The sequence below is a fragment of the Euprymna scolopes genome, chromosome 16, assembly GCF_053919585.1.
Source record: "Euprymna scolopes isolate OS-2025 chromosome 16, ASM5391958v1, whole genome shotgun sequence".
NCBI classification, from domain to species: Eukaryota; Metazoa; Mollusca; class Cephalopoda; order Sepiida; family Sepiolidae; genus Euprymna; species Euprymna scolopes.
This window is the reverse complement of record NC_136497.1, coordinates 29,123,101-29,146,275: the sequence shown is the minus strand read 5'-3', so window position 1 is coordinate 29,146,275 and position 23,175 is coordinate 29,123,101. Positions and strand designations below refer to the sequence as shown.

Genomic DNA, 23,175 nt, shown 5'->3' with positions numbered 1-23,175 from the left:
CTATTTACTTAGGAGAGTAGAAAGTTTATTTTGGATTCACTTTTGGCAACCTCGTAACTCTCACTTCTCTTATTTTGTCTTTTAGTCCTCATGTTCCATGGGTGATGTTTCTGACAAAGGGGCAAGAATCACCGTTTTCCTGGTCAGAATCTATTTATCCATCTAACACCTATCTTTGGATAGTTTTTGATCTTGAATTATTATTATTATTATTATTATTAGCTTCTTACATCAACTAGCTACCCACTTTGTCTGGAGCGATTTCCATAACAACAACAAAAAGTAAAAGCAGAAATGGAGAATGTTTGCAGACTCTTCTCACATCCCAATGGACATTATTTATGCTGGGGCAAAATCTGTAATGGTGAAATTAAACTTAATAAAAAAAAAAAAATCTGGCAAAATGATGAACCAACAAAGAAATTGTGCATATTTTTTTATTAATGGAATTTGAAAATTAGCCAGAATTTGAATGTACATTTGTGCATTTACTATTGAGAGAACTTGAATGCCTATTTGACATTATCCTCAAGTGTCTAAGGTTTCTCTGTACAGGAGGTTTGTCTGCACAATCTAATGTGACAGACAGAGGTTGGTGCACGCCATTCCTCTTAAGAAATGCGAGAAAAAAATAAAGGATCAGAGCTAAACGACGTTCCATTATAGACCTAAAATAGTAATAAAGAAATTTGCTAAATTATATATTTTTTTGTCTTCATTAAGTTAGCAAATAGGTCAGGGTTGAGGAAATTTTGTAAACAAAAACTCATTGCTAAAAATAGGATGGAGGAAACAATGAAGGTAGGTGACCAGGTCGACATTTGATATATGTGAATTGCTTTTTTTTTTTGTTTTTTTACAAGGTGGTCACCACTTATCAAGGCCTGGAAGCAACTCGGGGATAAGGGTTATTGCGTGTACAGTACGTTAGTGTTGAGATTTGATAAAGTGTCTACTTAAGGGGGTGGTTCATCAGGAATTTGTTTATGTTGGACTTGAAGACATCCAGGTTGTAATCAGGTGGGAAACAGGCAAACGGAACAGAGTTCCACAGGCGTGCACTTCTAAGAAAGAAGCTTTGTTCATGGAATCTACGTTTTGGTTTTGGCACAGATAAAGAGTGGGTAAAATTTTTGACAGTGGTTTCAGCTAGACAGGTGTTTTTCGTGAAAGATTAGCAAGGGGGAGACCAGGTATTGGAGCTCAGACGAGCACTTGCCATGGAAGTAACGATAAAATAAAGACAGCCTCGCAATGTCTCTCCTGTGGGAGAGAGGTTGCAGGGAAGAGAAAAGAGCATCTCCCACTAAGCTACAAAGTCTATTTTGTACTCTGTCAAGGCAGGATAAGCTGTTTTTAGCAGCTCCTGCCCAGATGTGGCAGCAGTACTTCATCCTTGGACGTACTTGGCTTTTATATAGATAGAGAATTGCTTCATCAGTGAGATATCTACTGGAGCGGTAGAAGGATCTCACCATTTTTCCAGCGACTTTGGAAACAGATTTGATGTATGTGTCCCGTTTCAGATCAGGAGTAAAGGTCAATCCCAGAAGCTTGTCAAAACATGGAGCCTCCCCAAGACGAGAGCCATTCATTTCAATTGATGCCAGATGGGGATCAGAGCGTTGATGATGTAAAGATAGGAGCTTAGTTTTAAATGCATTAAAAGTAACCAGCTATCTCTTCCCCCACTGTACCATGCACTCGAGATCAGAGGAGAGAGAATCAGAGAGAACTTTGTCATTTACGGCCTTTGATGTGTTGCCATAGATGGTCGTATCATCAGCATAGATGTCAACGAATGATTTAAGTATGTGTTTTGGGAGATCATTGATGTAGATCATGAAGAGAGTTGGGCCCAGGATGGACCTTTGAGGGACTCCAGCATTAATACTACAGGCCTCTGATTTTTTTTCCATCAACCACTACTCTTATGAGCCTATCAGAGAAATGATTTAATGATTGAGAAAACATTTCCAGTTATACCGGGTATCAATATCTAGCCAATACATGGTGGTCAAGATCAAAAGCTATATTGCGACACACTGGCCAATTTGCATATAAACATGGCGATTTTTGTGAAATAGAGAGAGTCTTGATTGGCATGCTGTCAGAAAGGAATCTTCGTCAGTGTGCTGCCAAGGACAGTCTAACCCGGCATGCTGCTGAGGTGGTCCTTGGTGGCACGGGACATTGCAAGAGAAAAGAGAGACGAAAAGAGCAGCTTTTGTAAAGTCGCGATGGTGAAAAGCAACTGCTGTAACCAGTAAAAGAAAGAGAGTATCTTTGCGAAGGAGAAGCGTCCTGTAAAGCCGAGTTATGAAGTTGCGATGTTGAAAGGCGGCTGACATCATGAGAGGAAAAGAGAGAAGTTGAGAGTTGCACATCGATCTGTTTACTTTAACCATTCCTCAGGAATCTGTCCGATATTTTATAAACTACTTTGTTTTGTTTTTGTTTTGCCTTTGGATGATATAAACTTAATCGTCTTCATTTGGCTTGTGAAGCTGATGTTTGTCTGTCATCTCTTCATTTTTATTTGTGCCGAGCACGACGGTCATGGCATATATATTTATGCCGGCGACGAATTGTAACGAATTGTAACGGTATACTAACATGACATGAGGATACTTTCCCTGAAAGCAAACCCTGACTAAATATTCAAAATCATGAATAGTGATTAAAAAGGGTGGCTTTCTTATGTTTCTGAATTTTTTAGATGAGGATTGATAATGTGTATTATTTGAATTATTTAGAGTACTGTTCTCACCGTTAGTATTATTTTCACATTTCAGCCGATGTAATCTCTGACCTTCTTCAGATGTATCTTGTTAAACTTGATAATCTACACTCAATTTCGAATAGAACCATATATCTAATCCACAGGGATAGCATGCTCTTCTTCTGTCAGCCATGATTGAGTAGAAGTCTTAAGTAATTCACAATTATATTCTTAGTATCACCACATTAAGCAAAAATTCAGTTCTAAGTGACACTCTTCCAGAGGTTGAAGGTTCAGAGAAGAGTTGGAATTACCTACTATACATGATCCCTGAATGTTTTTAGTCTCTTTGTACAAGGATTTGTCACAACAAATTGACATGAAGATACTTCACCTTAAATCATATGACCAGGTAGCAGTGTTAAGTAATTTCCAATTGTATTCTTAGTATCGCCTGCACTTAAAATTGAACCTTCAATCTTCAGACGATTGTCACTAAAAACTTAATTTTATCTAGTACTTTTTCTCTTATGTCACGGGTTGTTGTGGATAATTCTAATATGGATTTTGGAAATTTTAAACTTATTCTTGTTTTCAGATGTACAAACTTATTACTACTTGTCACTATAGGTTACTATACACACACACACACACACACACACACATACACACACACACACACACACACACACACACACACACACATATATAAGTGATGTAATCAATATGAATACATTTGGGTTCCTTCACACAATAATATGATTGGCTGGTGTAAACCATAAATACGTACGAGTATAGCAGTTTGGAGAAGATGTTGAAAGATATGCCAAAAGTTTAAGGCTTAAAGATGTTACCAGCTTTGACTGTTCATTAAGGCGACTTACTATGTTATTACTTGATTAGTGTAACCAAGACCACTCAGCTATTTCAAACAAATATATCCATCTCCAGGACACACACACACACACACACACACACACACACACATACGTTTTATTCTTGTTTGGATAATTCCTGTTTGTTTCTCTTGCAATCGGGTTTTTCCATTTAGTGGGCCAATGTTCAAACGTTCTGCTCAAGTGTAAAAAGAAATTTACTGTAGTCGTGAACGTTTTTGACTTTGATGAATATATATATATATATATATATATTTAAATGCAATACTAAAATGTCGGAGGATTACAGATTACTGTGAAATAAAGTCCAAATAAATATTGGTATCAATATTTATAAGATGATGTCAAGCACACAAATATCGAGTTATTTAAAGGACTTTTCAAAGGTGTGCAAGCCTTTTCTAGTCGCACACATGCACACGCGTTCACATTTAAAACTATTTTTCTTGTCATACACATATGCGCACACAAACATACATGCGCACCTACACACACGTACATAAATTCATGTTCACATACATACACTCATATTCATGTGCATACACACACATGCTAACATACACACATATATGCACACGTATGCACACATGGGCAATGTCACTTCCCTTTAAAGGAAATCCACACATGCGCAAAGGACACCGGAAACAACTACAAAAGCAAGAGACCTGAGCTGTTTCCTTCTTTTCGATTCGGCTCCCGACCTGAGCGGTCGACAGTCCTACCGCTCCCTTCGGGGCGCGCTTCATGTCCCCTGCTACTATGTGTGGGGCAAGAGCCAACTGACAGTACGTACACCTTACACGTTTTCTCTCTCTATGGCCTGGATTGACTTTCTCACCCTCTCTCTCTACAACAATAGACTTTCCCTCTCACCAGCTAACAGCGAGAGACGCACGCTAAACTAAACACGTGCTGTACCCTTTCTCTTATTTGCTTCTTCATGAAATAAATTCTAGTTCGTTTATTTCAATTTAACGCTTTGTTCATTTCTTTCTCAATTCAATTCATTTTTCTTATCTTGTATGGCTGGGGGATATATATAATTTACTACCAGTCCGCTACAAGAGATTCTACTACATTGAAAATAATAAATTATCAAATACACATGATCTGGATTTTACTTCCAGCTTGGAATATGTTATTAAAAAAACGCAATTCATTCTAGAATATACCACTATTCATTGCATTTTACAACTGTTCATTGATCCTTATTATTTCAACTTTGAGTATCCTTTTTACACCATCATTTCAATTTTAATTTTCAATTCATGTGCATATAAGCAACATTCATAATTACCCACATCTATTTCGCTAAGAACATTTCTTCCAACGAGATAAGCCATTAATTAAAATGGGTTAAGGAAAAAACTTTAATAATTATTTGTACTTCTTTGTCAAACAATAAATTTTGTTGTAATTCTACATAATTTAATTCAGAATTTCCATTTATATATATATGGGATGATGGAAGTGTTGCGTTAAAAATTCCATGTACATTACAAAGTTTGACAAGTTACACCTGAAGAAGGTAAGTGGGTACATTGGCTGAAATGTGAGAATGACACTCAAAATGAGTAGTTCGAATAAACTAATAATGTTACTTTCTCAGTCGGAAGAGTCATAGTTTTGGTGCTTACTATGTTAAGTAGAACGATACCATTCTATTGACCAGTCGCTACACTATCACGGTTATACTCCTAGCAAGACTATTTATACTTCTGGATTGGAGGTTTGCTTACAGCACTTGCTATTCTCAAATGATTACTAATCTGATGGAACTGGACAGGCTCAATATTGTTTAACTTTGGTGATATGATGAAAACTAGTCAGGCTAAAGTTGTTTAGCTATAACAATTATGATACTAATTACATCTGACTTTTATTAAGTAGCTTGTTTTCAGATGATCTGAAATAACAGCAAGGAGAGACTTGATTCCAAATATTTCTCATATATCTCCTCTCTTGAATATCTTCAGTATCCAATTATCCTTGTACATTGTGAAATTTACTTTATGTAAGGAAAACCAAAAAGGGGAGATATAACATATGAGAAATATTTGGAATCAAGTCTCCCCTTGCTGTTATTTCAGATCATTTGAAGCCATAGCAGCAAGTTTTAGCCTCCTCTCCATCAAGGACAGAGGTTTTTGGGATGGGAAAATATGTTTATTCAATTATATTTCACCTTTTTTATATTAATCTTTTAATTTAAGAAGATCGATGTAAGTACAAAGCATATAACAAAGAAGTGACAAAAGTCTATATTCCAAATTTCGAGAGGTTGACCATCTTATCGTTTACTTCCTTCAGTATGTTGACATGCACAATTCTTGACAGTACCCGTTTCATAGCGGAAAAGCATTCATGTAATTATTATGTCAATCAATGAATTTATTTCGCCCTTAACTCATCAGAAGAAACAGCACTTATCAATTTTAAAAGAAAATAAAGGCATATAATAATGATTACAAAATCCGAAAATTAGGAGAAAAATTGTAATTATCTTTTTTCATTTTATTACGCCATACAAAAATTGGTATAATAATTGCATGAATGATTTTGCGCTACAAAACAGGTGCTGTCAAGAATTGTGCATTTCAATGTACTTAAGGAAATAAACCGTAAGATGGTTAACATCTTGAAATATGGAATAGAGACTTTTTTCATATATATATATATATATATATATAAGCTTTCAGAATTAAAAATTAAATTATTATGAAATAATAAAAGGTTCACTATTTTCACCTGTATAAAATCTCCATCAACAAGATTCCTGATAACGGCAGCAGAATGTCTTTGGGCTTCAGGGTTACTATTGTCGGATAGAATATCACCAAGGTCCTCAAGAAATTCTTCAGATATAAACATTATCTGGAATAATATGAAAATAAAAGAATTCAAATATTTTTAAGATAATCTGAAAGCAAACACGAGAGAAGAATTTATTTCATAAAGTTAAATTTTAAAATTTTAGAAAACCAAGAAATACTGTACAATTTTTTTTTTTTTTTTTTTTTTTTTTTGCAATGAAAAATAGTTATTTTATTTTTTCTGGGAATTTCGGTGACCTCATAAAAGAATACTTCGCTAAATTTTTTTTTTTTTTTTTTTTTGCAATGAAAAATAGTTATTTTATTTTTCTGGGAATTTCGGTGACCTCATAAAAGAATACTTCGCTAATTTTTTTTTTTTTAGTCATTTTGTTGGTGTTATCAAGTCTGGGGATGGTTGTTTCTAAAATTCCGATTCTCTCTCCTCTGATCTTGATCACGTTGTACAATGGGGAAAAGAGTGACTGGTTACTTTTAACGCATCTAAAACCAAGCTTCTATCTTTACATCGTTTACGGTTGTTTCTAAAAGAGAAAACTTGCCTGACGTAAAAAAGATATAAAAATAAATTCAAGTATTTTCGTATAATCTGAAAGCATGCATGATTTAGTTACATCTTTTGAAAGCATTTTTTGTAAAGTTAAATTTGAAAATTTTAGAAAACCAAGCAGAATTTTTTAAATGAAAAATCATTTTTTTATTTTCTGAGATTCTCAGTGAAATACACCCTTATCATAGAAGAAAACTGTAATTTTCTTTCTTTTTTTTCTCTCGGTTTGTTGGTGCTCTTATATTCGGGCGTAGTAGCTCTTGTACTTCTGATTTCATTGACGATTGTACTAAAGTCCGATCTGATGTGTGTCACGTGGCTGATGTGGAAAAAAAACAATTACGAATTCTTCTATGATTAGAATGTATGCCACCGAAAGTGTCAAAAAAAAAATAAAAGAAAAGATTATTAAAAAAATGAAAACACTATCAATAATTCCCCCCACTCTTTATCTGTGCCTAAATTAGATTCCATGATCAAAGCTTCTTTCTTAGAACTGCACGCCTGTGGAATTGTCTTCCGTTTTCCTGCTTTCCAGAATCCAGCTGTCTATAATATGGTTGTCTTCAAGTCCAACGTGAACAAGTTTCTGATGAGCCGTTCCACTTAAGTTAACAAATTTACCGAACTTCCATTACTATCGATTACTATATTGTCCTTTTGACTACTCTACTCTACACTCTTTAACCCTTATCCTTGAGTGGCCTATCGGTCTTGATAAGTGGTGACGCCTATGTAAAAAAAATAAATAAATAAAAAATTATTTTTGTAATGGCCTTTTCTTTGTAGACTGAAGAACGTCCTATGCAGTCTTAGGAAGTGCCTTCCGTTTTTCAGGTGGAATAAGTTTATTGCTTATTATCGCAGGCGCCCCTACTGGGGAGAATGGTGACAAGGCTGCCCAGTCAATTTTTAAATGGTCAGAGTGCTTCTCCTTTAAAGGCGCTGGCTTGACTTGCTCAACCTTTCTAACCTTGTATCACATCTTCCTGCGGTGGGGAGGAAGGAAATAACACTTTAATCTCCTCGGCCATTTTGATGATGACTCAAACATAGAGAAATAATGTATTGTTGATATCTATTTCAATAATATTATCGTGTGTGAGTGCGCGCATGCGTGTGCGTGTATGTGCACTGCACATCAAGTCGATGCAAACATTTTTGCCAGTTTGTAGAATGGGGCATTTGAAATCGTAATTTATTTTATCCCATATTGTTATTACTTTAAACATATCACCATGATTAATTTATAACTTTTTTCAGATTATTAAAGCATCATTCATATTTTTCTGTGATGTTCTCACACATGTTGATTCAAAAACGACCTTCTCGAGTCAAAAAAAAAAAAAAGGCGGTGGGGGGGGGGCCATCTTTCATCATATCATGCGCGTCCTTACACAGCACTTTTGATCAAAGATTTCCTACGAGAATTTGGTTGCGAAATCTTGCTCCATCCTGTATATTTTCTTGACTTAGATCCTCCAGATTATCACTTATTTGGTAGAATTAAAAATCATTTAGGTTAATATCACATTAGTATTTACATTGAGTCCAAGTGCTTTAAGTTCATTGTAGCACATTCCGTGGAAGTACTTGTAAAACAACTACAGGAATGCAACAGTGTTGCAATGAAGCTTGGTTGACAATATGAGACCGATCTGGTTAGAGACTCTTCATGTATTCCAAGGATCTTCTTCTTCTTCTTCTTCTTCTTCTTCTTCTTCTTCTTGTATTGATACCGTAGATGAAATCATGGTTAATTCCTCATAGACATATTTCACGTCAAAACCTAAAGAATGTTACAAGCGAGGCATTTATAAGCTTGTTGACAGATTGAATCAAGTTATAGAAAGCAAAGATCGTTTCTGTTATGAATAAAGATTTTCAAAATCAGGTTTACTATTTTCCAAATGAAATTTTAAATCGGCAGAAACTTTAGCACCGACCTGATATCAACATCACAGAACACAGCCTTCTTCAACAGAAAGGGAGTCATCTTCCATTATTATAATACTCGTCCTCACACAGCACTATTAACCAAAGATTTCCTTGGAGAATTTGTTTGAGAAATCTTGCTGTATCTTGCATATTCTCCTGGCCTAGCACCCCAACTATCATTATTTCGATGATTGTAAATTTATTTACATGGCCTTAGGTTAACATCATGAGAGGAGATTAACACGAGTTAAATTCATATTTTATATCAAAACCTAACAAATTTTACAATCGAAGCATTTATAAGCTCGTTGACAGATTGAATGAAGTTATGGTAGCTTCCTTCAGTCTTGACAGACTATGGGTACTCACTGTAAGGATGCCTGTGCGTGGAATTTTTATAGCAAGAGCTGCACAATCTCTAACCACATCTCTCCTGAGTTGGCGTTGTTAAATACCAGAGGCAAGTGGGGGTTCAAGACAACTGGAACTAATGCCGAGATAAGCAGAGAACATATACAGCACCTAGAATTTCCAAATTGATTACCCATCTGGTACTAGCCAGGCTCAATGTTTCTTAACTTTGGTGATCTAATGAGAACCGGTGTGTCAACGTGATTATGCCGTATAAATCAAGTTATAGATAGCAGAGGTCTTTATTGTTATGAATAAAGATTTTCAAAAACAGTTTTTCATTTTCAAGATGAAATTTTAAATCCATAAAAACTTTTGCACCAGCCTAACATATAAAAAAAAAATCATGTATCGCATTGTAGTTGAGTGCGATGAGTCTGAGGGGTTATAGGGTTAATACGAAACAGCAACAAAGCATGAAATGAAAGCAATTTACAAATTTTCATTTACCTGGTTGCCATCGTGAGCAGACAGGTTACGCAGACATCCAAGAGCCATCGTGAGAATTTCTTTATTTTCTGTGGATTTGATGATTTCATGAATCTTGCCGACAGCACCACCAACAGCCAATTCTTCTTGGTTGGCAGCTGAAGATGCAAAGATAATTGTTAAAACATAAATTTACAGTACTCATACAGAATACGGACCATGCTATTGTCAGAATTTTCCAGGTAGTTTATGTGGTTCTAGTGCATATTGCAAACTGGATGCTCGTAAATGTCCAGTAGAACTGGACTGGAAACTTATGCAAACTGCTAAAATATACCGAGCGCTGGTCAAGTTGATCAGCCAATCAGAATGTGACAACAAGCGTGATTAATCTATAAGAAGCTGAGCAGACAGCTTTTGATAAATTGGAAGAAAAGGAAAAAAAAAACGTTTTTAGTTATTAATTTTAAATCATAGAGAAGCAATCAGCAATTAATTAACTATGCTGGACAAGTTAGTAGAGACGCCAGAGCGATTTGTAGAGTACTGTCAACAGAACAAACTGATAGCATCTGAAACAAGGTGCCGGATATGGCCACACACAAAAGAAAAAAAAAATCTGAAGAAGAAAATGTAGGGTGGGCTCGGAACATACCATTACCGATTGGAGGAACTAACCCTAACTTTATGCCATCACTTTCCCTTCCCCACCAAATTTTGTTTTGTGAGAAAAAAAAAAGTTTCTATTTATTTTCACAAAAACAAAACAAAACAATATTTATTTGTACAACTTAAGGGAGGTTGTTGTTATATTTTATTTGTTTTTCCATTTTTTAAAAATTGTAATTCATATTCAAGGAATATTGTTATTTTCTGTTTCCTGTTGATTTTAATATTTGTTTGGCATATTCTGGTGGTTTACATTAGGTGCCGGGCAAATGTGAGCGGATATTTACAGAAATCCAGTTCATAATATGCACTAGTAGCTTTTACATAAAACGCCAAAATGTACTGAAGCACTGAGTCAATAAAATTGCAGAGCTAAAGACATTGATGAAAACATTTATTTACTATCATTGTTTTATTAAAAAAATAAATATTTATCTTGATTTGAGCAAAAAATAAAACTTCAAAATCAGATAACCCCCCCCCCCCAATTTTTTGTTTGCTATCAGTCGTTTGTTATTCAAAAACAAATATTTATTCATGAAATTTATCTTACACTGATTGTTTTTTTTTTCTGGACTTGAATTTTAATTTTCTTAAAATTTCATAAAAATTGTCCAATTCATTGTATTTTCTTCATAACAACAAAAAGAATATCGTTTGCATTTTCAATTAAATTTTTATTAAATGATCTTCATGATAACAGAAATATATTTTTCATTAAAAAAAAAAACTGACCAACGTCTGCACAGGAAAAAAGTCATGAAACTTTCATTCAACACTTCCGATTTTTTTATATAAACTGGCTAGAAAATTCCAACGATAGCAAAGTCCTTATTCTGCATAAGTACTGAATTCGCAACAAAATTAAAAAGAATAATTATTTTTAAAGCCCCCATCTGTGTTTCTGAGATGGGGTATTATTATTAGTTACATGTTTCCGACTGTTATCTTCATTTTGGTTGTGATGTCTATAATGTATCAATCACTGTACTCTCTGACCTTCTTTGGTATAATTTGTTGGAGTTTAACTTTTAAAAAATTAAACCTTTTATTCATTTGTGGTAGACGTGATGAGACAAAACCTGGAGCGAGTGTTGGAAATAGTCTTGACTTACTGCCACCATAAAAGAACCCATCTTTGCTCAACATATAGAATCTCAATTTGAGAAAGAGCAAGTACACATTAGATTGAGAGTATTTTTACATATCAATCACATATGACCGGCATGCTTTCATGGTTCACGAGTCCCTGAAGCCTACGGAGTCGTAATGACGCTGCCATGCTGAACGTCACATCAGTTATCTCCATCTCTGTGAGTCAGTTGCAAGAGCCTGTGTGGCAAAGCACTTTTCCATCCACTACAGAATGTTGTCCATTCATCTCTTTCTCTGTCTGCCCCCTTTTCCTTCTATCCTGCCATGTTCCCTGGAGGATCGTGTTCCATAGACTGGCTTTCATCACATGCTCATACCATCGAAGTTTTCTTTATTTGACGACAGTTATCCATTCTTCAGAATATTTTCCGTGCAGGATGGCAGTTAAATAAAATGCTTCATTTGTGATGTAATCTGTACATGAGACATCGATTACCATTCTAAAACATTTTATTTCAACTGCTTGGATTTTTTTTTAAAGCAAACGTCAACTTAGTTGACATATTAATAGTTTTGTCTTTCCTTGTAATTTTGCCATTGCTACTGCTGTCTCTGCCACTTTTGCTAGGACGTCCGTCTTTGAACCCATTTCACTCAGTATTGCTTCAAGGTACTTAAAGTGATTTACTGTCTCGAGTTCAACTGTGCTTTTATTTTCTATAGACTTTTTTTGCTTTTCGTCATGAGCTTAGTCTTTTCAGCACTGATCTCCATATCAAAACTGTTTTGCCCTCTATAAAAAGCGGACATAATGGACGCCAACACTCGAAGCACTAAGATCTTTAAGCGATAAAAATCGGAATTAAAAATGGTGTTGTTGGAGAAAAGTATTCTGTACGATTATAATCAAGTGGCTGATATATTTCTATATTTCATAGTGTTGTAAAAGAAGTCTACTATGTGATAAAGATCTAGTGGCAAACATATTGTTGCATTTAATACGGTGTCACCCTGAAAAGTATTCTATGAAACAAAGTTCCAGTGCCGACCAGGTTGTTTTGATCGATGGATATTATCTTTTTTTTTTTTTTTTTTGTTATTCGGTCATCATTCCATAGAGATAGATTATTCCACTTCCGCTTTCTATGCCTTTGGTTATTTTCTTTTTACAACTTATCGTGGTCATAAGCCACCTTTGGATAAAGGTTAAAGAGATGGAACGGACTGTTAGTTAAAATGCTGAATAATATTATGAGAGGTTTGAAACTGATGAACGGAATGAACAAAATTCTTACTTATGAGGACAGATTATGACGAGTATTTGTTGACATTGGGTGTGAAGACGATCATGTTGTAGTCTGCAAAGAGGTAGTTCCATGGTAATGTGTTCCACAGATAGGAAGTTATTTGAAAGGAACTCTGTTCATGGAAATTCTGTATGATATTAGGAACACGAAAGTATAAAGAATATTTCTTTGCAGTTGTGGCAAAAAGATTAATCTCTGCTCTATCATTATTTTCATGGCAAGTGCTCGTCTGAGCTCCAATCTCCCCTTGCCAAACTTTCACAAAAAACACCCGACTAGCTACAACCACTGTCAACAATTTTCCCACTCTCTATATGTGCCTAAATTTAAACACAGGTTCTATGAACAGAGCTTCTTTCCTAGAATTGTCCACTTGTAGAACTCTGTCCTGCTGGCCTGCTTTCCGGCTTACTACAATATAGTAGTCTTCAAGTCGAATGTAAACAAGTTCTTGTTGAGCTGTCCCCTTAAATAATCAAATTCTACCATTACCATTACTACACTACCGCCTAACATTCATTAACCCTTATCCTCAAGTGACCTTTGGCCTTGATAAGTGGTGACTCGCTTGTAAAAAAAGCACATTCTTGTAGCAGTTGTATCACTACAAGTGAATTATGGATTGAACTCACAAACGTTACATTCACTCAATATCACTTTTTAATCAAACACTTTAATCCTCTAACCCATTTTGAGTGGAAGTAAAGACTGCAAGTTCAACCCCTGGGTCAATTACTTTGACAATTCAACTGATATGAAATTAAGGGGCAAAGAATTGTCTACCTCTGTGCAATGAATAAAGAGTTAAATAAAACATTCTGATGGTGAATAATTGCACTTGAAGAAGATCGTAGAGTATAGCGGCTGAAACGTTGTGAATATAATACTCAAGATGAGACCAGCAGACTAAAACATGTAAATAATATTAATACCATTTTGTTGATTTAATTTATAGGGTCAGTTATAGAGTCAGTTATAAACAGGGGAATATAGTTATATTAATAATACAATTTTAGAATGGGAAATTCTTATAGCGCTATTAAAAATGGCTTCTCAATAAGCAGAGATTGTGGCATAAAACAATGTGTGACCTTAAAGAGGGGAGTTATAGTCAATTCCTAATGTTTGCTTTGCTACTACAATATATTATATTTTGCATACCTTTGCTAAATACTCCAGGACCTCCTGAAAAGGAGGTGGCCGAGATTGCTTGGGATTCTTGAAAAGATGGTTTCAGTGGCACTGAAGACCTCCTTAGTTTTATATTTTTGACCCCTTACTTAAAATGTTTCTGGAAAATTATATAGAGTCACTTTAAGCAGTAACAAAATATTTTTTTAAAACAAAGAAAAAATATTGCTACTGTGTATATATGCTTTAATTTTGTTCAAATTTAAATTCAGTCAAATTTTAATTCTTTTGAAAATTCCTTTGATGTTAAACTCGTATTTAACAAGTTTGTCCGTCTGTAGAAATGATCCCATTTTTAATACACACTTTATCCTTCCTTGTTCCTTATCTTTCTTTTTTTTAATTTTGTTGTACCGAAGAATTTGTTGACAAACTAAAAATTCTGTCTTTCCTTGTAATTTTGCCATTCCTACTACTGTCTATGCCGTCTTGCTATGACATTGCTCATTGAATCTATTTCACTGAGCATTGCTTCAAGGTACTTAAAGTGATTCACTGTCTCGTGTTTTTATCAATGAACTGTAATCTTATTTTCTATAGTTATTTTGCTGTTCATCATGGGCTTTGTCTTTTCAGCAGTGATCTCCATGTCGTAACTGTTTTGCCCTCTATAAAAAACGGGCTTAATGGAAGTCAACAGAAAGTGGTTTCAAGTGAGGGCCACATCATGCCACCTCACATCTTCAAAGTTGGCTTGAAAGTCAACACCAAAGTGTATCTGGATGTGCTGAAGAGTGTGGTGATCCCCTAGTGCAATTAGGTGGCCGCTGGCAGACCCTGGGCGTAGCAGCAGGACTCGGCACTGCCCCACAAGTCCAAAGAGACCCAGGCTTGGCTTCAGGAGTGCTACGACTTTGTACCCTTCTTTCACTGACCCCTCTCTTCCTCCGACCTGAACCCGCTGGACTACTTTGGTCATACATCAAATGTCACCAACATGACCTCCCTCAACATCAAAGCCAGCCTGATTGCCGCCATTCGGCGAATACTCACCGAGCTCCTGTCGGCGCTTGTGGAAAAGGTATGCTTCCAGTTCCAGACCCGTATGGAGGTGGTGATTGAGGCAGAAGGCAGCTACATTGAATAGATGCCAGTTCTACTACATAATTAAGTTACCTGAATTAATTTTTTTCAATAAAAGTTTTAAAATAAAGCTGTAGTGTCGTTTCCTTTAGGGCGATAACTTTATCATTCCACCCTGTGTAAGAATATATTTCATAAATTAACATTATATTATTTACATTATATTATTACATTATATTATTACAGTAATATTATTATTATTACATTATATTATTACAGTAATATTTTGCTTTCTCGTGAATTACTTGAGTATTTGTATCATCGTGGGAACAATGTATTTACTAACACGTTTAAGTCATGTATATGTCTCTGTTACAGTTGTTATAGTTTTTTTAAGATAATGTTTTTGTTCACCTCCGGATTTTTACTGTCTTTTATTGTCTACATGCGTGCATAGCTAACACAATATACAGCAATCTTAGATGTTCAGAGAATTAATTAAAATTCTCTACCCATACATTGATAATCTTGATAAAATAGAATATCAAATGTTTTTATGGTTCACGTCTTTTAATATTATTTTAATAATCCAAATATTAATCTACTTGTCCGTACGTATTATCATCGCAAACATTAATTAATGAGAAACGAATTTCTTTCCCTTTATAGTCACTCTTTATCAATTAAAAATCATTATAGCCATTTCCTCTCCAAAAATTCTAAAAAAACAAAAAAAAAAACATGGCTGTCTGTTTACGGTTTCAAATTAGCTATTTTATTTTATAATTTAAAAAAGTCATTTTGAGAGGAAATTAAGTTTTTTTTATTATAGTTTTTTTTTTAAATTAACAAAAAACAAAATGCAAGTGAATTGACATCTGTACCTTTATAATTTATATTGAAATTATTCAGAAAAAACAAAATATTGTGTTGTGTTGAATTTCATTAAGAAAGATGTAAATTTTTTAAATTAATTCTTTTTAGCTAAAAATTAGAACTAGATATAATTTTAAAAGGTCAAAAAAGAATTTACTAAAAAAACTGTTTTAAATTTGTCGTTATTTGTTTTATTTTATTCATTTTATTTAAGTGTTTTAAAAATTTTCAACCTCCGTGGAATTTCCACCGTCCTGCTAGTCCATATAATATTTTTGTTCCTTCCTTAGTTAGTCCATACGTTACGCTTTGAAAAAAGCCAAATACAATTTTTGAAAGTGACCTCTCTTTGATGTGGCCTCGTTTACGAATATCATTATAATATATTATCATTGTTGTAATGGTGTGAGAAAAGAACTCTTAATAATTTCGATGTGCAACGATCCTTCACCGAAGAAAGAAGTCAGCAAAGCATTACATAAAAAAGGGAATATTTGAAAGAAACAAAGTAAAAAAACAAAAAAATTGTCTGTCAAGAAATGCTGGACTGAAAGAGTAAATTAAAGATTGTCTCTTACAATGCAATTTTATTATTTGTATTGAACTATGTAGCACATAATTAATTTCTGAGAATTTTTAGAATTTATTAATTTATCTCATTTGGATCAGTTCTATATTAAAAGTACATTGGGCACTATTTTCATAGAAATGTTAATAAATTCATATTTGCTGTGTGTTATTGGTTTTTCTCTAAAAAAAAACAAAAAAAAAAAACAAAAAAAAAAATTGTTTTGCAGTATCCAGAAAAATATGACATTTATCAAAACATATTTGTTAATTAAATATATTTTGCATTGTGTGAAATTTCCATGAGCTCTACTAATATTTTAATATTTTGACATCAGTTATGAATGTTTTCATTAAGAATAGAGCACTACTGAAATGAGGAAACGGATATTAAATCACAGAAAAAAAACTTTTAGAAATATTATATAATTTATTGAATAAATAATAATAATAATAATAATAATGATGATGATAATAATTAATGCACGGATTATTGTTGCTACAACTGGACTAATACACCATCTCTCTCTCTTGTAAAAGTTTTTTTTATTTTTTTACACAGAAATCACCACTTATCAAGACCCATAGGCCATTCGAGCGAGGATAAGGGTTAATGGTATACATTAGTCAATGTGATTATACTGTAGTAAACATAAGTAGTGGGAAGTTTATAAATCGGATTACTTAGGGGGACGGTCCAAGAACTTGTTTACATTGAACTTTAAGACAATCAGATTATGGTCAGCTGGAAAGCAGGCAATCGGAAGAGAGTTCCACAGGCATGCAGTTCTAAGAAAGAAGCTTTCTTCATGAAGTCTACATTTAGGTTTAAGCACAGATAAAGTGTGGGAAATTATTGATAGTGGTTTCAGCTAGACGAATGTTTTTCATGAAAGTTTGGCGAGGAGGGACCATAGATTGGAGCTCAGCTGAGCACTTGCCATGAAAATAACGATAAAGCAGAGATAGGCTCACAACGTTTTTTCTGTGGGAAAGAGGTTGCAGGGAAGAGAAACGGGCATCCCCCACTAAAGTATATTTAACCTAATAGGTCCTATACTGTCTACTATGTTCCAGCCTCTGTCTCATCATCACAATGTCTTCCAGGCACATCCATGCAATGTGCTCCGATGAATTTGCTGCACTTTTACCCCTTCGATGTAAATACCCCCGACAAACCTGAGAAGTAACAAAGTCCAACCCTTTCACTGTATAGGTCCGCAGATGCCGGAAAACTTTCTACTCTAATAACTTCTTTCCTCAAACCGCTTGCAATTAGAATTCACTTTATGCTCTTCATTTTCTCCATCTGTACTGACATGCAGAAATTTAAATGTAATATGAACACTTTCTTTATTTCAGTAATAAACGCTTTAAAATAAGTTAAAACACAAAGAACTTATCAAGATCAGTAGAAGAGCAGCTTATCTTGCTTTTGGTAACATTTATTGGTTGCATATTTGTTTTTTTGGGCAATTTTTTATTTTATTTCTGTTAGCTACACTACTCTGGATTTTTAATAAGAAATGGTTCAAATGTCATAGGAATGGCTTTGGGAGCAGTACCTATTTACTATGCCTCCCCACGGGACAGAGTTAGACACCAGGGTGGTTTTTTAAAGTGGAGAAAAGGTATAAAAATAAAAAAATTGTCTCAGTCGTGAAGGATTGATTCTCCACCGAAAGAGAACAAGAAATGGAAGTGCAGCATCTGAAGAACAGATACTACACTTTGATCTTGACTAAAAAGGCCAAATGATTGGGAGCAGTAGAACCGGTTGCAAAATTAAAAATAGAAGTAATAACTTTTTAGCTTTCAGTAAATTTAAATAGTTACAATCAGAAGATTAATTAAGTATGGAATGTTGAGTCAGGGGAAAGGCGGGGGATCTGCAATTTAGTTTTGATCATTTATAAGATGTTAATTCTTATTTTATGTTAACGAGGTGAACATACCATCAGAAGCGAGGTTCCGTAGCGCAACCAGACACTGGCAGACAATCTGAAAAATAAACGGCAGAAATAAAGGGTAAAAAAGACAATAAAATAACAGGGCAGTGGTTACTATGATGATGATAATGACGATGATGGGCATCGAGATTAATTTTAATTTAAAAAAAATAAAAAGTATACTGAGGATGATGCTGAGATGATGATGTAAATTTTATGGTAATGAAGATGCTGATAATAATAAAATCATGATTGTAATGTATTGAGGCAGGGGCAATATATTACAACGTAATACATGCATCTTAAGTAGCAATGAGAAAATAAGAAGAAAAAGAGGAATAAGAAGACAAAGAAGAAGAATCTTGAATGAAGTAAAACAAAACAAAAAAAAACAAGAAAAGGAATATAGCAATAGAATTGATTGACTACAAAAAAGCAACGGAATCCCTCATGCATGAATAATGGAATATTTGAACATGTACAAAACATTCAGCTTATTAAGAAAGCAATGGGAACATGTAGACTGGAACTGACAGCCTGAGGACAACACTTGGTTAAGATGTAGTATTCCATTGATGCAAACAGTCACCATTTACAAGAATTTAGAGAATGAGATTGATGCTGGGTTTTTTTCTCTACTTTTTACAAGGGAGTCACCACTTATCAAGGCCCAAAAGCCACTCGAAGATAAGGGTTAATAAATGCAAGGTGGCAGTGTAGTAATCATTTATGGTGTAAATTGGGTAGAATTTGATTATTTATTTAATTCTTATCCTCTTATCAGCCATTGGCATGAATAGCACAAGTGTTTTTTGAGATTGTTCACCAGCACCTCTAAATGTCTTGCATCTCGGGAGACAATAACTTAATTACCACAATATTGGACCCATCTCAGTTGTAGCATCTTGGGGGCACATCTGTCTATGTATGCATTGTGACATCTGTGCAGCGACTACAGCATGTTCTATAACTCCAATGCAGTTCTTCAAGATGGCACGAGGTGCTAGCATGTATGGCAAATCTAAGTCCTCTATTTGAGAAGACGCTTGTAAGAGCTCTTCTGTATGTTTGGGCAATCCAGCAATAAATGCACCATTCTGACCCCCCCCCCCCAACAAAACTGCAAGTCTGCATAGTTCTGACAAAAAGACATCGACTGTTTTGCCTGGTTGAAGAGCTACAAATTGCTTCCATGCAGTGAAGGGGTCAAAAGCAGAAACTGTGTACAACGTTTTCTTCACAAAATTGAAGTTTTCATTTTTCTCATCACTCAATTGCTGATACGGAGCATATGCGCCGCCAAACTATCACATTGGAATGATGCACTCTATATGCTTTACTCCACTCAACTGACATATCGATTCTGCCTTCTCTAACCATTCCACAATTGATTGCCTGGAGTCACTGCCATCAAACAGGGGTATAAGCTTCGGATCAAAGGCCATGATGCTGAAATGACTTGTTAGGCAAAAAAAAAAAAAAAAAATTTTAAATCAGTGTCAGAACTTCTTGCCAATTGCAGAGTTCAATTCGCTGCATCAATTCCTCTTAATGTAATTAAAAAAAAAGTTTATTTATTTTTCAATTTTCACCCCAAACAAGGCACAGTGTCACTTTGAAGTAGAGGGCTATTATTGGGGGCATAAGTTGCAGGGACATTATGAAAGGAGATGATCAGCAAGACATTTGTTCACATTGCACTTAAACATGTCAGTAATGCTGGGAAAGCAGAATTCCGGAAGGGAGTTCCAAAGTCTAGCAGTTCTGGGAAAAAACTATTGGAGTAGAAGGCTTTCTTACTCCTAAGGATCTCTACTGTGTAGGAGTGGGATATAGCTGCTTGTCGGGTTTGTTGGGAGTATTTATGTTGAGGAGGTACAAGTGCTTGTAATTCATCAGCGCAGTCACCATTAAAATAATTGTAGAACATGCAGAGGGATGCAACATTTCGTCGATGGGACAGAGGCTGAAGCTTAGATGACAGTTCAGGACCTATCAGATTGGCGACTCTCTTTTGGACCCTGTCCAGAAGTGAGAGACAAGTAGCTGATGCACTAGCCTAAATGTGACAACAATACTCATACATGGGCGAATGGTGGCCTTATAGAAATACAGGATACTTTCAGGTGTAAGTAGCTTTCTAGCACAGTAGAGAGAGCCCACCTTCTTTGCAGAGGCCTTGTTGCACAGACTCCTTCTTACACATTCCACCACGTTTTACGATGCCACTGCTGAATGATTCTAGAGTCATCCTTATATTGCACCTAGGCACGTGCATCCTTATATCCCACGAGGTGTCCAGCGAGAGCACACAAACAGTAAATGAGCTCATCACAAATCAATCAAAAATATTTTATCTTTGAACTATTCCTCACACCCTCCCTTTATTAATCGCATCTATTTTCTCATTTACTTTACTTAATAAAATTAATTTTTACTTACCTTTTCTGATTCTGATGACAAATTAAGGACAAGTAAATAGTTAACCAATAATTTCTCATCTGCTTCAAGAAGAGCCTGCCTATTCTCTGGGGTGATGGCTATGTTTCCAATGGCCCCGAAACAGTAGTAACGCACGTCAATATCATAACAATCCCGTAAAACTGTTATGAGTAGTGGAATACCCCCTTCACGAACAATTTCATCTCGACTCTCAGCTGAAAAAACAATTACTGCGCATTTTCATATGAGAAATGGACAACATAAAAACAGAAACGTGGTACATAGATTCATTTTTTTATTGATATTGCCGTTAGCATCTTCTGGGAAAAATTAAAATGGAGTAAAAAATAATGTTTTTTTGTTTTTAAATCTATACAATATAGAAAACAGAACAAGAGACTTTGTTGGTTTGGTCACATTGAAAAAATAAATGGATGAGAGTGCTTGAGTTAGTAGATGTAGGACAGTTAAGGTCGTAGACTAAGTTGGTAGGAGAAGATCAAGAAGAACATGGAAAGAAGTGACAAGAGTTAATTTAAGAGAAAGATGGATAAATTAAGTCTTGGGCAGGGATAGGTTAGTTTGGAATTCAATTTCTAAAAGCTGTTTCAACTCAGCACTAAGGAATATTTTAGTATGTATTTTGTGTTATTAAAGTATATATGATAAACAATTAAGAAAAAGAACATTTTCCGATTTGGAAAATTTTGCTCATGATAGGACTGATAAATCATCTATAATATCACCTATCTGTTTAAATGTATGTATGTATGTATGTATGTATGTATGTCTGCCTAAAACTTTTGACAGAGGCAACAGATTTTCACGAGATCGGTATCGTTTTGAAGATCGACGCTTCGGACGACAAATCGAAAAATTGGCCAAAAACATTAATTCCGCCACCCTCAACTGGACACTTTTCTACAGGGAGGGTCGTTTTTTTTCGCTGACATTTTTTGAAAGTCATTCAAAGCTCGTGTAAACGACATCGCTTAAAAGACATTATTTTGACCGCCTGTGACGTCACAACTGATAAGAGCGTTTTTTTTTTATTTTCCACCTCTTTTTCCTGCTTACTACTTCTATTTTTTTCTTTTTTGCGCTCACAATTGTTCCTGAAATTGAAACCTGGATACCTGAATAATGTTAGCACAAAATTATATATATATAAAAATAAAAGAAACTTAAAACTGTAAGAGATTGTTCCCTATTGACTGGACCGATCTCTTTACACAAACGTACTTGATATGTCTGGGAGTGTTCTTATGTAAATTTTGTATCGGAATGTTTCCGGTAAGTATTGATAATCGAAACAATCCAATTAAAGAAAGTCCGATCTTGATCAAAGTTAACACTTTTATACAGCCCAACATCACAAGTGCATTTGAGAAATTTTATCACCACACAAGCAGAAAGGCCCAGCCTTTAGATTCTTTTATAAGGCAGAGGCACGTTCAAAATCAATGTTTGGTTTTAGAGCCAATTGGATCATGATACTTTTGTACGTTAAATTTTAATTCAAGTAATTATGTAAAAATAATTTCATAAAATCAACGGGTGGTTCTTTGATAAGACAGGGGCGCGTTTGAAATGAATGTTTCTGTTTATAGCACAATTGAACCATGATACTTGACTTTTACACTTTAAACTTTAACTCAAGCCATTATTTAAGAATAATTTTATAAAATCAACAGAAGGTTATATACAGTGTAATGTAGGCTACAATGTATTGTGTAGTAAGTGAAACTTTCTCCCGGTACACTGCGGAAATAGGCAATTAATTGATTTGATTGAAAACTGATCTCGAAGACAATAAAAGTATGGGAAAGTGGAACATTTGTTAAACCTCATTCAATTCAGGACAACGTCTGGTCTCCTTGCTAGTATATATATATATATATATATATATATATATATATATATATATGGTGTTCAAAAAGTTATAAACATCACCTATAAATAGTTGTCAAAACAAGACAATATGTTACTATTTTCAATATGAGTCCCTTGACATCAATGTACTTGGTCTAACCATGTTCAAGCATTGCAATTAAAGAAAGTAACATTCTGGTTCTTCAAAAACTCATATAAATTCATTCTTATTTCCAAATAGCTTAGGGTCCTGGATATGACCTTAAACTATATCCGATGGTGAGGCCCCAGCTTGCAGGCTTTGGGGAGTGTGGAGCCACCCTTTAATTGCCATTGCTCCCAGGTCCACTCTGACCCGGAGTGGTAGTACCTGTTAGGGTCGCAACTATGGGTTAAATAGAAAC

General features: G+C 34.8%; 1 protein-coding gene across 1 annotated transcript in view; it reads right to left on the bottom strand.

Moving 5' to 3' along the window:
• LOC145295910 (uncharacterized) overlaps nucleotides 1-23,175 on the bottom strand; it is a 220,837-nt gene that overhangs the window by 11,123 nt on the left and 186,539 nt on the right. Inside the window, exons 7-10 of the mRNA XM_080141681.1 lie at nucleotides 20,900-21,114; nucleotides 18,464-18,509; nucleotides 9,802-9,938; nucleotides 6,367-6,492 (exon numbers count right to left, since the gene is read on the bottom strand). Of these exons, the coding sequence (XP_079997807.1) occupies nucleotides 6,367-6,492; nucleotides 9,802-9,938; nucleotides 18,464-18,509; nucleotides 20,900-21,114 (524 nt within the window). The remainder of the gene's footprint in view (nucleotides 1-6,366; nucleotides 6,493-9,801; nucleotides 9,939-18,463; nucleotides 18,510-20,899; nucleotides 21,115-23,175) is intronic.